This window comes from Ylistrum balloti, unplaced genomic scaffold, assembly GCF_031769215.1.
Source record: "Ylistrum balloti isolate Yb309-2 unplaced genomic scaffold, AGI_CSIRO_Ybal_v1 Utg370590, whole genome shotgun sequence".
NCBI classification, from domain to species: domain Eukaryota; kingdom Metazoa; phylum Mollusca; class Bivalvia; order Pectinida; family Pectinidae; genus Ylistrum; species Ylistrum balloti.
In genome coordinates, this window is record NW_026782366.1 from 1,979,330 (window position 1) to 1,995,243 (window position 15,914).

At 38.0% G+C, this 15,914-nt stretch overlaps 1 protein-coding gene across 1 annotated transcript in view; it reads left to right on the forward strand.

Annotated features, from left to right (window-relative positions):
- The window catches only part of LOC132556798 (carboxyl-terminal PDZ ligand of neuronal nitric oxide synthase protein-like), an 84,320-nt gene that overhangs the window by 15,660 nt on the left and 52,746 nt on the right, over positions 1-15,914 (forward strand). The window contains exons 2-3 of the mRNA XM_060221243.1: positions 625-696; positions 6,309-6,401. Of these exons, the coding sequence (XP_060077226.1) occupies positions 625-696; positions 6,309-6,401 (165 nt within the window). The remainder of the gene's footprint in view (positions 1-624; positions 697-6,308; positions 6,402-15,914) is intronic.

The window sequence follows — 15,914 nt, forward strand, 5'->3', positions numbered from 1 at the left end:
GTTTGTGTGAGATTTACTTTCTGGTACTATAATGGATAAATACATATTGTTGTGTTGCTGAATAGGAACCAGGTTATCACCAAAACCATTTCTCAAATTGTCAGACATCAGGCTTTTAGCCAATAAACTACGGTTCCATCAAGAGTAAAATTCTGTATTTGTGATGTATCATCATTATTCCTCAGAGTCTAATCTTCAGTTCTATAGTTTTGTGGTGCACATCTCCACTGAAGATTCAATTGAATGTTAAAGCTTCTAACTTGCCCATTTATTACTCTTGAATAAGTTCGGTTGTATGAAAAATATATTGATTTTATTTTTTTTTCACAAAATCATCTTTGCTGGACATCTTAATTGACTCAAAAAACCAAGAAGTTTACATTAAGAGCCATACTATACAATGATTTTGTGATGTTTAAATTCTAGAAAACATTGAAGAATTTCTGAATACATGACTTACTAGAAGTAATTCCGAAATGTACTCCCAAAAAATGCTAAAGCATTGTTTCCCTGCATACTGTGGAAAAGTGTTGATACTTCCTTGTACTATATGTATCACATAACTGAAGTACCATCAGACACTATTAGTTTCTATCAATAATGCATTATTTGTGTGTTTTCCAGTATATTGGGACATTGGATGTGCCCAGACCTAGCAGTCGTGTTGAAATTGTGGCAGCCATGCGTAGAATCAGGGTGAGTATTGATAAGGTTGATTTGTCTCCCTTGATTTTATGTTATGGGTCTGACCCAGCCTAACACAACAAGTGTTGAATAGGATGCATCAGCATTGGTATATTAAAATGTTCAGGTGTCAGAGAGCTTAATAATACAGCAGCTCTTCCACGACTGACAATTTTTTTGTAACATATTTCCAATTACTTTTTCCATTAGAGAAACTTCATTTAGATTTTAGTGTAACCTAGCTTTATAATCTTCCCTATGATAGAAACCTCTCCCTTTACTGTACAACCTGGCTATACACAACTCCCTCTGATAGAGACATCTCCAATTAGAGTACAACCTGGCTCTAGAGACCTCCCTGTGATAGAGGTATCTCCCATTAGAGTACAACCTGGCTCTGGAGACCTCCCTGTGATAGAGGTATCTCCCATTAGAATACAACCTGACTCTAGAGACCTCCCTGTGATAGAGGTATCTCCCATTAGAGTACAACCTGACTCTAGAGACCTCCCTGTGATAGTACAACCTGGCTCTAAAGACCTCCCTCTGATAGAGACCTCTCCAATTAGAGTACAACCTGTCTCTAGAGACCTCCATGTGATAGAGGCATCCCAGTTAAAATATAACCTGTCTCTAGAAACCTCCCTGTGATAGAGACATCTCCAATTAGAGTAAAACCTGGCTCTAGAGACCTCCCTGTGATAGAGGCATCTCCAATTAGTGTGTAACCTGGCTCTAGAGACCTCCCTGTGATAGAGGCATCTCCAATTAGAGTACAACCTGTCTCTAGAGACCTCCATGTGATAGAGGCATCTCCAATTAGTGTATAACCTGGCTCTAGAGACCTCCCAGTGATAGAGACCTTTCCAATTAGAGTGTAACCTGTCTCTAGAGACCTCCTTGTGATAGAGGCCTCTCTAATTAGAGTGTAACCTCTCTCTAGAGACCTCCCTGTGATAGAGGTATCTCTATTTACATTACAACCTGCCTCAAGAGACTTCTCTGTGATAGAGACATCTCCCATTGGAGTATAACCTGGCTGTAGAGACCTCCCTGTGATAGAGACCTCTCCATTTACTGTACAACCTGGCTATAGAGACCTCCCTGTAATAGAGGCATCTCCAATTAGAGTGTAACCTGGCCATAGAGACTTCTCTGTGATAGAGGTATCTCTCTTTACATTACAACCTGCCTCAAGAGACATCCTAATGATAGAGACATTTCCCATTGGAGTATAACCTGTCTCTAGAGACCTCCCTGTGATAGAGGCATCTCCAATTAGAGTGTAACCTGTCTCTAGAGACCTCCCTGTGATAGAGGCATCTCCAATTAGTGTGTAACCTGTCTCTAGAGACCTCCCTGTGATAGAGACCTTTCCAATTAGAGTGTAACCTGTCTCTAGAGACCTCCCTGTGATAGAGACCTTTCCAATTAGAGTGTTACCTGTCTCTAGAGACCTCCCTGTGATAGAGAGATTTCCAATTAGAATGTAACCTGTCTCTAGAGACCTCCCTGTGATAGAGGCATCTCCAATTAGAGTGTAACCTGTCTCTAGAGACCTCCCTGTGATAGAGGCATCCCAGTTAAAATATAACCTGTCTCTAGAAACTCCCTGTGATAGAGGCATCTCCTATTAGAGTGTAACCTGTCTCTAGAGACCTCCCTGTGATAGAGAGATTTCCAATTAGAATGTAACCTGTCTCTAGAGACCTCCCTGTGATAGAGGCATCTCCAATTAGAGTGTAACCTGTCTCTAGAGACCTCCCTGTGATAGAGGCATCTCCAATTAGAGTGTAACCTGTCTCTAGAGACCTCCCTGTGATAGAGGTATCTCCTGTGATAGAGACATCTCCCATTGGAGTATAACCTGGCTCTAGAAACCTCCCTGTGATAGAGACCTCTCCATTTACTGTACAACCTGGCTATAGAGACCTCCCTGTAATAGAGGCATCTCCAATTAGAGTGTAACCTGGCCATAGAGACTTCTCTGTGATAGAGGTATCTCTCTTTACATTACAACCTGCCTCAAGAGACATCCTAATGATAGAGACATTTCCCATTGGAGTATAACCTGTCTCTAGAGACCTCCCTGTGATAGAGGCATCTCCAATTAGAGTGTAACCTGTCTCTAGAGACCTCCCTGTGATAGAGGCATCTCCAATTAGAGTGTAACCTGTCTCTAGAGACCTCCCTGTGATAGAGACATCTCCCATTAGAGTACAACCTGTCTCTAGAGACCTCCCTGTGATAGAGAGATTTCCAATTAGAATGTAACCTGTCTCTAGAGACCTCCCTGTGATAGAGGCATCTCCAATTAGAGTGTAACCTGTCTCTAGAGACCTCCCTGTGATAGAGGCATCTCCAATTAGAGTGTAACCTGTCTCTAGAGACCTCCCTGTCTAGAGGTATCTCTTGTGATAGAGAGACTTCTCTGTGATAGAGACATCTCCCATTGTATAACCTGCTGTATAGACCTCCCTGTGATAGAGACCTCTCCATTATTTCAATTGAACACACACTGTGTAATAGAGGCATCTATTAGAGTGTAACCTGGCCATGAGACTTCTCTGTATAGAGGTATCTCTCACATTATAAGCCTCAAAGAATTTGATAAGACATTTCCCATTGGAGTATAACTAGAGATTGTGATAAAAATCTGTTAATTTTTTTTGGAAGGCAGAGTGTAACCTGTCTCAATAGAGACCTCCCTAAAGGTTTTGACCTTTCCAATTAGAGTGTAACCTGTCTCTAAAAGTCCCTGTGATAGTAGACCTTTAACAGAGTGATAAGACCTCCCTGTGAGATTTCCATGTAACCTGTCTCTAGATAATGCAATTAATCTCTACCTCCCTGTGATAGAGGCATCTCCAATTAGTGTGTAACCTGTTCAACCTCCCTGTGATAGAGACCTTTCCAATTAGAGTGTGAGGCAGTCAGTGTGATAGAGAGTCATTAGAATGATGTCAGACCTCCCTGTGATATAATCTATATTGAGTGTAACCTGGCTCTAAGACCTCCCTGTGATAGATTGTGTAAGATTCCTGTCTCTGACCTCCCTGTGATAGAGGTATCTCATTTACATTACACTCATAGATTCTGTGATAGTAATCTATTGGAGTATAACCTGGCTCTAGAAACCTATATAGACCTCTCCATTTACTGTACCACCTGGCTATAGAGACCTCCCTGTGATAGAGGCATCTCCAATTAGAGTGTAACCTGTCTCTAGAGACCTCCCTGTGATAGAGGTATCTCTATTTACATTACAACCTGCCTCAAGAGACTTCTCTGTGATAGAGACATCTCCCATTGGAGTATAACCTGGCTCTAGAAACCTCCCTGTGATAGAGACCTCTCCATTTACTGTACAACCTGGCTATAGAGACCTCCCTGTGATAGAGACATCTCCCATTAAAGTACAACCTGTCTCTAGAGGCCTCCCTATGATAGAGGTATCTCTATTTACAGTATAACCTGTCTCTAGAGACCTCCTTATGATACAAGTCTCCCATTAGAGTACAATCTGTCTCTAGAGATTCTACACTTTGTAGATAGACAGCTCTTTCCTCCATTGTAAAACATGCTGATAATTGTTTTATTATTTCAATTGAACACACACTGTGTCTTAGGATATTCAGGGTGGTCCATGAATGTATTTTGTCTGATATATGAGCAAAATTTGCAAAGTTTTATGATACATAACAAAATTTGCATAAAAAATCTGTTAATTTTTTTTGGAAATGCATTAAAGGTTTTGCTTTTCTCCAACCTGAAAGTTATTCTGTTTAAAAGTTCTGACAGTATGTTAACAAGTGATAAGAACTGCCTGTGAATCCATGTCTGTATATAATGCTAATCTCTACCAGTATGGACACTAGTTCAACTCCCCAGACAGGGGATGGTAGCGAGTGTGAGGCAGTCAGTGTGAGGCAGTCATTATGATGTCAGATACGATATAAAGTATATGTCTGTTACCCGGCACCATAACACGCCCCATTGTGTAAGATTCATGGCTGACTTCCACTATACGTACATCACACCATAATTACGGTAATAGGTCCTGTACAATATATAGATATAGTTGTCAGAATTCATGTCTGTTCAATACGAACTCTCACTATCTATCTTAGTTACTTTACACTTTCAGGAAATCTTTTTGTTAGTTCATCTGTTCAAAACAGCATGTGATCTCATTTGCACTGGGTACTGATATTGGGACTGAAGCATGCAGGGATGAAGGACATCCAACTTTGTTCAAATGAATAATCTTGACCTACTTTCATGGTTCCAGAGCTCAAAGATAGGTTTAAGTGTTGTTAAGGGTGATACTTAAGCTTAAGCTGTGGTCACACATGCGTTATATAACATAGCTTAACGTACCTAGAAATAAGCAGGGAAATTTGAAAGTTAAAGTATGTTTAAATATGTAAATCAAAGAAGGTTGAAATCAGGCAAATAATGAAAGTCTTGTTTGTTCTAGTCCACTGACAAAGCTATAGCTGTAACTATGTCGGCTGAGTAAAAACTACACCAAGCTATAGCTGTAACTATGTCAGCTGAGTAAAAACTACACCAAGCTGTAACTATGTCAGCTGAGTAAAAACTACACCAAGCTATAGCTGTAACTATGTCAGCTGAGTAAAAACTACACCAAGCTATAGCTGTAACTATGTCAGCTGAGTAAAAACTACACCAAGCTATAGCTGTGACTCTGTCAGCGGAGTGAAAACTACACCAAGCTATAGCTATAACTTTGCCAGCTGAGTAAGTTAAGGTACATTACATTATGTTGAAGTATGTTAATTCTAAGAATGTTAAGCTGCATTTTTTAATGCATGTGTGACAAAGGCTTTAGAGTAATGCAGTTAACAGGAATCTAACTGTCATTGAGGGATGCAGTTCCAAAGGGTCATATATACTGTCACGCTGAACAAACAGTTATCAAGAATGATACTGTCACTGGGGATTACAGCTACAAAGGGTCACACTGTCACTGATGAACACACAGTTACCAGGTTTTTATACCACAAGTGGTACTGACACTGAGGGGTATAGTTACCGGAAGATAGTGAGGACACTGAGGGCTACAGTTACAAAGGGTCACACCATCACTGAGGGGCACACAGTTACCTAGGATAGTGAGGACACTGTGGGGTACAGTTACAAAGGGTCACACCGTCACTGAGGGGCACGCTGTTACTCATACTGAGGGGTACAGTTACCAAGAGTTGTGCTGTCACTGGGGGTCACACAGTTACAAAGAGTTGTGCTGTCACTGGGGGTCACACAGTTACAAAGAGGTGTGCTGTCACTGGGGGTCACATAATTACAAAAGGTTGTGCTGTCACTGGGGGTCACACAGTTACAAAGAGTTGTGCTGTCACTGGGGGTCACACAGTTACAAAGAGGTGTGCTGTCACTGGGGGTCACATAATTACAAAAGGTTGTGCTGTCACTGGGGGTCACACAGTTACAAAGAGTTATGCTGTCACTGGGGGTCACATAATTACAAAAGGTTGTGCTGTCACTGGGGGTCACACACTTATTAAGGGTCCTCTGTATTCGAGGGTCACCCAGTTACCAGGATGGTACCATTAGTAATTTGTATGGTATTTTTGTTGCAGTATGAATTTAAGGCCAAAGCGATAAAGAAAAAGAAAGTATACCTGAACATTTCAACAGATGGCGTGAAAATAACTCTACGCAACAAACGCAAGGTAGGTCTCCTATGTCACTCAAACACTTTCATCACATATTAATACATGACTACACATTCAGATCCTAACCAAGATACAAAGGTGAACTGCAGAACCAAAAGATGACTGAATTCCATAAGGTAGACATAGTTGCTCTGTCAGATATTTTTCTAGGTTCTGTGGCAGGATACATATATGTTCCTCCACTTTAATCACTATTGATCAAAGCTGACACAGATAAGTAGTAGATAGAAATCGCCCTCACTGTGGACCAGAAGTGACCAACAACTCTGACGTATTGCAACAGAAAAATGATTTAGACTTACACGCCCTTGATTTCCCTTAAGACGGCAAAATGTGAACACTATGAAATAAAAAGGAGATCCCTCTCCCACACTAACTCTGGAAGAATTAACCTTTGTCTCCATCATTCTATCAGTCAATAGGATTGCCAAACTAACAGTTTGACAAAAGACCTGTGGAGGAATGACTGGGGCGGCAGTCACATGCTCATTGAAAGCTTTACTGTAGCGATATCAATAACCTGTAAAAGCTCTGTGCCATTGTGAGTGTAGGAAACAGTGATTTGATTTTATCTGTTAGCTGTTGATGGCTTCACATTGGAAAATTTGTTTTAATTTGTGGGAAGGTTTTATTCAAATTCTGTAAAAAAACACAACATTCCATGTGTTGTTGGATCAGGATGAACGAGAACCATTGATAACTTCAGAATGGTACCTGAAATCCAATCCATTATAACTGTACATAATCAGCATCTCCTGTCTACATATGTAACACCTCAGGTGTTCTGAAAGGCAAAACTGATGAAACGTGAATTTAAATGATACTGCTCAAGTTTCATAAAGATTAAAACCATCCTAGATCAATTTTTTTCCAAAGATTTAGGATATGTGGGTTATTCAATCTGTTTTAATCATGAGTTCAAAAATAATTTATCAAAACATCATCACAGTCATCACATTTTAGGAAGAAGGTTATATTTAAGTCACCTAAGACAGTGTGCATTGTGCATCATAATAAATCTTTAAATAAATTCTTCTCAGTTTCAACAATGGGATTGTAGTTTGCTGGTGTAGACAGGTTGGGGCGAGATTGTCCCTTGAAGTTGATGCATGAGGCCAGAATCCGTCATATTGACCAAATTTTCAAAACCTTTTCTTCTCATTACACAGAAATGATAGATGCTCTTATGGAATATTGTCTTAAGGTGCTTTATAAGAAATGTAAATTTCATACCTTTGGGTCCTACATTTTTCCCTGGGGAGTTGTTAGCTGCAGTTTATACATGTATGGGGAAATCACACTTTGAGCTGGTTTGTTTAATTGCCTTTGCATGGGAGTAATATAGCAACTCGGTCAAAATTATCAGTGTGGGATGGCAGTTTGATTGTATGTACATATTAACCCAGACTGACCCCAGGGGCTGATGAATGGTGCCAAAAATATATAAAAATATTCTTTTCAATACCTAGAAAGGATATACCATCAAATGAAGGGTTTGTATAGGAAAATATTATTTTTTTAGCATTATTTACTAATTAGACGTTAGAAATATTTCTCAAGCATTGGTCAAATTAGCTGAAATATTTCCTTAATCAGGTGACCTTTAAGGTTGATGGACTAGAGTTTGTATAATGATATTGTGTCTAACACATCTCAGACATTTTTTGATATTCCTCCATTCTGTCATGTAAAGACTGCATATATGAATATTATAACTGTGAAGTTCCTGAAAAATTGGAGACAAGTACTTACACAAAGGTCCTGAAATATTGGAGACAGTACTTACACAAAGGTCCTGAGATATCGGAGACATGTACTTACACAAAGGTCCTGAAATATTGGAGACATGTACTTACACAAAGGTCCTGAAATATTGGAGACAGTACTTACACAAAGGTCCTGAAATATTGGAGACATGTACTTACACAAAGGTCCTGAAATATTGGAGACATGTACTTACACAAAGGTCCTGAAATATTGGAGACAGGACTTACACAAAGGTCCTGAAATATTGGAGACATGTACTTACACAAAGGTCCTGAAATATTGGAGACATGGACTTACACAAAGGTCCTGAAATATTGGAGACATGGACTTACACAAAGGTCCTGAAATATTGGAAACATGTACTTACACAAAGGTCCTGAAATATTAGAGACATGTACTTACACAAAGGTCCTGAAATATTAGAGACATGTACTTACACAAAGGTCCTGAAATATTGGAGACAGTACTTACACAAAGGTCCTGAAATATTGGAGACATGGACTTACACAAAGGTCCTGAAATATTGGAGACAAGGACTTACACAAAGGTCCTGAAATATTGGAGACATGGACTTACACAAAGGTCCTGAAATATTGGAGACATGGACTTACACAAAGGTCCTGAAATATTGGAGACAGTACTTACACAAAGGTCCTGAAATATTGAAGATAAGGACATACACAAAGGTCCTGAAATATTGGAGACAAGGACTTACACAAAGGTCCTGAAATATTGGAGACAATTACTTACACAAAGGTCCTGAAATATTGGAGACATGTACTTACACAAAGGTCCTGAAATATTGGAGACAGTACTTACACAAAGGTCCTGAAATATTGGAGACATGTACTTACACAAAGGTCCTGAAATATTGGAGACATGTACTTACACAAAGGTCCTGAAATATTGGAGACAGGACTTACACAAAGGTCCTGAAATATTGGAGACATGTACTTACACAAAGGTCCTGAAATATTGGAGACATGGACTTACACAAAGGTCCTGAAATATTGGAGACATGGACTTACACAAAGGTCCTGAAATATTGGAAACATGTACTTACACAAAGGTCCTGAAATATTGGGGACAAAGACATACACAAAGGTCCTGAAATATTGGAGACAGTACTTACACAAAGGTCCTGAAATATTGGAGACATGGACTTACACAAAGGTCCTGAAATATTGGAGACAAGGACTTACACAAAGGTCCTGAAATATTGGAGACATGGACTTACACAAAGGTCCTGAAATATTGGAGACATGGACTTACACAAAGGTCCTGAAATATTGGAGACAGTACTTACACAAAGGTCCTGAAATATTGGAGACAGGACTTACACAAAGGTCCTGAAATATTGGAGACAAGGACTTACACAAAGGTACTGAAATATTGGAGACATGTACTTACACAAAGGTCCGGAGACATGTACTTACACTAAGGTCCTTAAATATTGGAGACAAGGACTTACACAAAGGTCCTGAAATATTGGAGACAGGACTTACACAAAGGTCCTGAAATATTGGAGACAGGACTTACACAAAGGTCCTGAAATATTGGAGACAGGACTTACACAAAGGTCCTGAAATATTGGAAACATGTACAATATTGGAGACCAGGACATACATAATTCTCACCCTGACTGATTGAATAACCACACATACCTTAAAAAAAGGGTCCATAGTTCAAAAAGATATTGATGGAAACAGCTATCCCATTCTTAGTGTTATACTACACACACCATATGTTGAAGTATTTGTATATGAGAATATAAGTTCTGTATGTGGGTATGTTTGTGTATCTGTATTTTGGAATATATGATGAATTTATGGGAATGTTTTGATGAGTATCTGTATTATTTGAGTACATGTTTGATGACTTTAACAACAGGAAAACACATCAGGGGTTTGCCAGATTCTCATTTACAGATGATAGAAATAACAGAAATTGTGTTATGATAAAAATCAATAAACTAGATTTCCTTGAGAAATTCATCTTCAGAGAATTCATATAATGACAATCTGTCTCAAGTACCAACATTATGTCTTCAGAATGGTAGCAGTAATGGTGTTTTCATAAGCATTCTACTGCTTTAGTTACAAACGATTATTTGTCATGCCTCTAAAGGATTCGGAATGTCGCCATTTCAGTTTAAAATGTATTTATTTTCTTCGTTCTGGAAAACTTGTTTTGGTTGAAATAAATAATTGATTTTGATGTTCTGTAACAGAATTCTCTTTTGTCCTGAAGTATTCTTTGTTTGCTATGTAAAGTTTATGTATAGTTACAATTTCTGTTAACCCCAGTCAAATTCACTGGAGATTAGTACAGTAACAATGTGAATAGACAAACAGTTTTGTTTAAAATTCTTTTCTTACTTGAAAATATGATTTGTTTTAGATTGTACAATTTAAGCTTGTGTTGTTGAAAACTGTTAACATCATGTCGTAAAAACACACATTTAAATATATTTTAGAATGCAGTATAATATGATTTGTAAGCAACTGGGTAGAATTCTTACAGTTACAGTGAGAGAATTGCTGTTGTGAATTGCTTATTGTTTTTGGAACGCTTGAAAATCGTTCACAACACAATCAAAGCATAGTCAACAGAGTCACAAAACACTTACCTGTAATAGCGTCAGTCACAACATAGTCAGTAGAGTCACATCACTCTCAACAAGTCACCCACAATAGTCATAACAACACTTAATACAGTCAGTCAGAACACACTCAATAGAGCCGTTCATGACAGTCCGAACACACTCAACAAAGTCAGACCATGCATACAGTCCCAACACACTCCACAGAACCTGTCACAAGACATTTACAACACTCTCAATAGAGTCAGTCAAAACACACCCAATATAGTCACTCACAACTTACTCAACAAAGTCACTCACAACACAGTTAAAACATAGTCACAACAAAACTTAACAGGCCTTGATCTCAAAGTCACAACTCTCTCCTTAGTATTGGTCACAACACACCAAACAGAGTAACAAGATCAGTCACAAAATTTGTAACAGAGTAAATCAGTCACAGCAGAGTCACAATAGACTGAATAGTGTTTTTACATCACACTGAACAGAGTCTTTAGTCACAAGACAGTGAGAAAAACTAAAAACTCAACAGAATCAGTCCCGTTATCAAGTCACTACACGCTGAACAGACCCTGGTGAGTCACTTCACATTCACAACACAGTCACAACACACTTAACAGACATTCAACAGAATCAGTCCCTTTATAAAGTCACTACATGCTGAACAGACCCTGGTGAGTCACTTCACATTTACAACACAGTCACAACACACTTAACAGACACTCAACAGAATCAGTCCCTGCATACATTCACTACACACTGAACAGACCCTGGTGAGTCACAACATAGTCATTACAAAGCAACAGAGCCACTCACTAACAGTCACACCACAGTCAACAGACCCAGTCACAAGACAGTCACAAAACACTCAACAGAATCAGTCCCTACATAGCTAGTGTGTACACTCAACAGACCCTGTTGATCAAGTCACAGGTACACAACAGAATTAGTCACAACAGAGAACTTTTCACAACACAGGCATAACAGAATTAAGCACAAGACATACACAACAGATAAGACACAATGCACTAAGCAGTGTATTAAATCAACACAATTACATTACAAGCACAATGCTATCACTAATCAAATCTTAGTCGCATCACAATTTACGTCACAACTGTCTTGTCAATATGTAGTCACAACACAATATAGTATTACTACACAAACAGTACTATTAGACCCATTACAGTCACTTCTGTGTAATCCTGTTTGATATGAGTCAAATTTGTAGTTGCAGATATGTGATTGTTAAAATAACGGATTAACTTTTGTTCCTTTATCATGATTATAGACTGCCATGGGATACAGCAGAAGCTAAGAGATTCGTCATTCACTTACATTTTGTTCCTATATAATAAAATTCTAATTAAATTGCTGAGTTTGTAAAGCATCGAGTTGTCTTGTCATTTCTGTCCTTATGAATAACAGAACTTTGCAGACAAATACCATATTGTGCGAGGATGTTTGAATGAATTATTTATTTAATCAACATTTGATCTGTCTGGTGGAAAACGGCCATTTCTATGTACTGATATTATAACAGACATGTGTTGGACATTATGAAATGAATTAGTTACTCATTATAACCCTTTCTTGGTATAATTGTATGGTACCAGCATTGCCAAAATTGGTAAACTGTCTGTAGAAGGGTTCTCCGAGGAACCCAAGGAAAATGACTTCCTGTTTGATGAGAGCCGCGGAATATATACTACCACAGACTACAGGCTAGAATCTGACTGATAATGATTTAATGATAAACTCATCTTTTGACCTGTCATATATGTCTTGTTAGCAAGGCCTTGTCTGGCCCTGGTCACTTAGTGGTCACTTTACTGAAGCTTCTTGGTCAGATGAAACATTTCTCGTTTTCAACCTTGGGTCTGACAGGACCTTGATTCCTTCAAATTGGCAGGAACAATAATTCAGCATCTCAGTCATCATGCTACAATGTTATGTGTAAAAGTATGGTTGTCTTTAATAACCTTCAACGCACACCCTTCGGAAATATCCTTCTTATATGACAACTGCATTTGTAAACTTCATGTTTTATTGTGGTACTGATATCAATGCTTTTTGTTTGAAGAAAGTAAATCTGCTGATAATCTCTCTGTAACTTGTGTTTTATTAAGTTGACCAGTAAATTGTGCTGGAATTAGAGACTTTGGCCCAGACATTGCTAAATTGTCAGATGCCAGACTATAACATTAGTATCTATTATGTTACACTGATACCTCTACCCTTCCATGTCACAGTACAACAGTCTGAGGAAGGATGTAAAACATGCTGGTGAATTGCCTCAGAGCGCTTTATTGGAGCCATTTTCTCACTCGATCTCACATTTAAAACTAGAAAAAAATGTGTTGAAGTATCATTAAAACTTTAAATTGTCTTACTGATCTAGATCATTAAAAAAAAGTTTCTACCAGGATGGTGGCTAGAGAATAATAGAATCTTGCATGGATTTGGTCTGTGTACAGGGATACATTTGTATCTCAACCAGAATGTAGATTTTTGAGTTTGGCCGGTTAGCATAAAGCTGGTCATTTATGTAACTGAAGGTATTTCGTCCCCTATGGGCCAATTGCAAGGGATGAGTCCCCTTTAGGGAGAGTGGGGAATGCATGGATAGATATCGCTCAAATTTTAAATGAAAAATCATGGAAAAGGGTTATAAATTTAGTTAACTGAAGGTATATCAACTATAACAGTTACGGATTGAGAAATGAGTCTGTGAAGAAAAATTAGGCAATTAGGCTTTAAAGTTTGTTTCCTCTTGAATGACAGAACAAATTTCAACTAAATTTTGTCTGATAAAATGTATATCATTGGGGATGGCAGTTACATTTTGTATACCTGAAGGAATTGTATACAGGTATGTCAGTTAAACATTATTATCACTATTTTCTAGAAGAATTTTCGAATTTCATACAAATAAAAGCAAAAGGAAAGGAAGAGAAAAGAAGGGACAAGACTGACCCTTTAGACAGTAAATATAGATCAAACAATAATGGCGGCTATGTTCCATCTGTTGATTTTAATTTGATTTTCGTTAGAGAATCTTGATTGGTTCACATAAAATCGCTAAGAGATCTTTAGTGATCTCCAGACAATGATTTTACAGAGAAAGATGGCCACAATTCCGCAACTGACCTGTGGATGGCTGTTTGACCTTGGATTTGATGATGGTGTCCAATCAAATAACCACACTCCAACTTCTAGTTCTTTACACTCAAAAATCCAATTGTCAGTCAACACAGAGCCTATGATTGGCGTATAGAGATACATGATTGCCGTACCCTGTGATATATTGCTTCAGTATCTGACACAAATGATTTTTTGATAGTCTTGTTAAGTAATGTTTTGCTATCCATCTTGTTTGAAAGTGTAATATTGAGATGTATAAGTGAGGTAATGAACAACATTAATGAAGTTCTTAATCACAATATACACTTCCTTGGCATCCTGTTTACATGTTTACATTTCCTTGACATCCTGTTTACATGTTTACATTTCCTTGACATAATGTGTTCATGTATACACTTCCATTGACTTCCTGTCTACATATATACACTGTTTTACTTCCTATGTACATGTACTCTCTTTACTGACTTACTGTGTACATGTTCTTATTTCACTGTCTTCCAGTATACATGTACACACTTAGCTGACTTCCTGTGTACATGTACTCACGTTGCTAAATTCCTGTGTACACATATTCACTTCACTGACTTCCTGTGTACACATACTTTGCTGAATTCCTTTGTACATGTTCTCACTACTCTGACTTCCTGTGTACATGTGCTCACATTGCTGACTTCCTGTGTACATGTGCTCACATTGCTGACTTCCTGTGTACATGTGCTCACATCGCTGACTTCCTGTGTACATGTTCTCACTACTCTGACTTCCTGTGACATGTGCTCACTTTGCTGACTTTCTGTGTACATGTGCTCACATCGCTGACTTCCTGTGTACATGTGCTCACATCGCTGACTTCCTGTGTACATGTTCTCACTACTCTGACTTCCTGTGACATCGCTGACTTCCTGTGTACATGTTCTCACTACTCTGACTTCCTTTGACATGTGCTCACATTGCTGACTTCCTGTGTACATGTGCTCACTTTGCTGACTTCCTGTGTACATATGCTAACATGGCTGACTTCCTGTGTACCTCCACCTGCTTCAAAATGTTGCCTTGACTTATTCAACACCTGCATTAAACTCAGCAACCAAACTATCAATTCCACTCCAGGATTTGTTGTGTTATTTTTAGTCCACCCTCCACATGGTTTGTTCTCTACTTGTTCTTAATTCTTTAACAATTCTTGTGATTGCTATATCTTGAGATGGACTGAATGGATCTTTTGTAAAAAATTTTTCATTTGAAGGTTGAAAGTTAAATTAGAAAAGAAAAAAATGACTTGACAGGGGACATTTCATTTTCCTCTATGAAAGTGTCTTTCTTGAGATTAAGTAATGGAAGAGTGAACATTTAATATTGAGACTGACACTGAGATTGACAAATTGGTGTACAGGGATAGATATATAGGGAAAATACTAGATGGACAACTCTTAAAAATATATAAGGTTTCCATTAATGTCTACTAGGACTTACAAAGAGGCTGAGAGATAGATGAACAACTTTTATTTTATTTTTTTGCCAATTTTCATACGTACTTATGATCTTTGTTATTTATTATTTTGCATTTTTTGTTTTTAAACTGATCAGAAACAAAATAGCTGTCAAATGACATTTTGGAATTTCCCAGTCCATCACTAGAGATACTGGATGGGTTGTTCTCAAATTCAGTATACAAGGATATTATAATAACAATTTTGAGGAAAGATGAGAAAAGAATTAAAAAAGACTGAATTTGAACAGTGTAAATATCTCTCTGGGATCTCATGTTTATATTTACACTGTTCATACTGAAATTTATATCAAGGTTTGATGCAAAATCTGTTAGCTGTATCGGATTTTAATGATTTAGAAAAAATTATTATTGTAAAAGTCATTGATGAGTATTGAACTGTTGTACTGGTGATCCATGTGAAGCTGACCGTGTTTTGAGTATTGAAATGGAGAGAGGAGGCCTAGCCGTTAGTCTTATCAATGATAACTTCTTATAAATACCACTG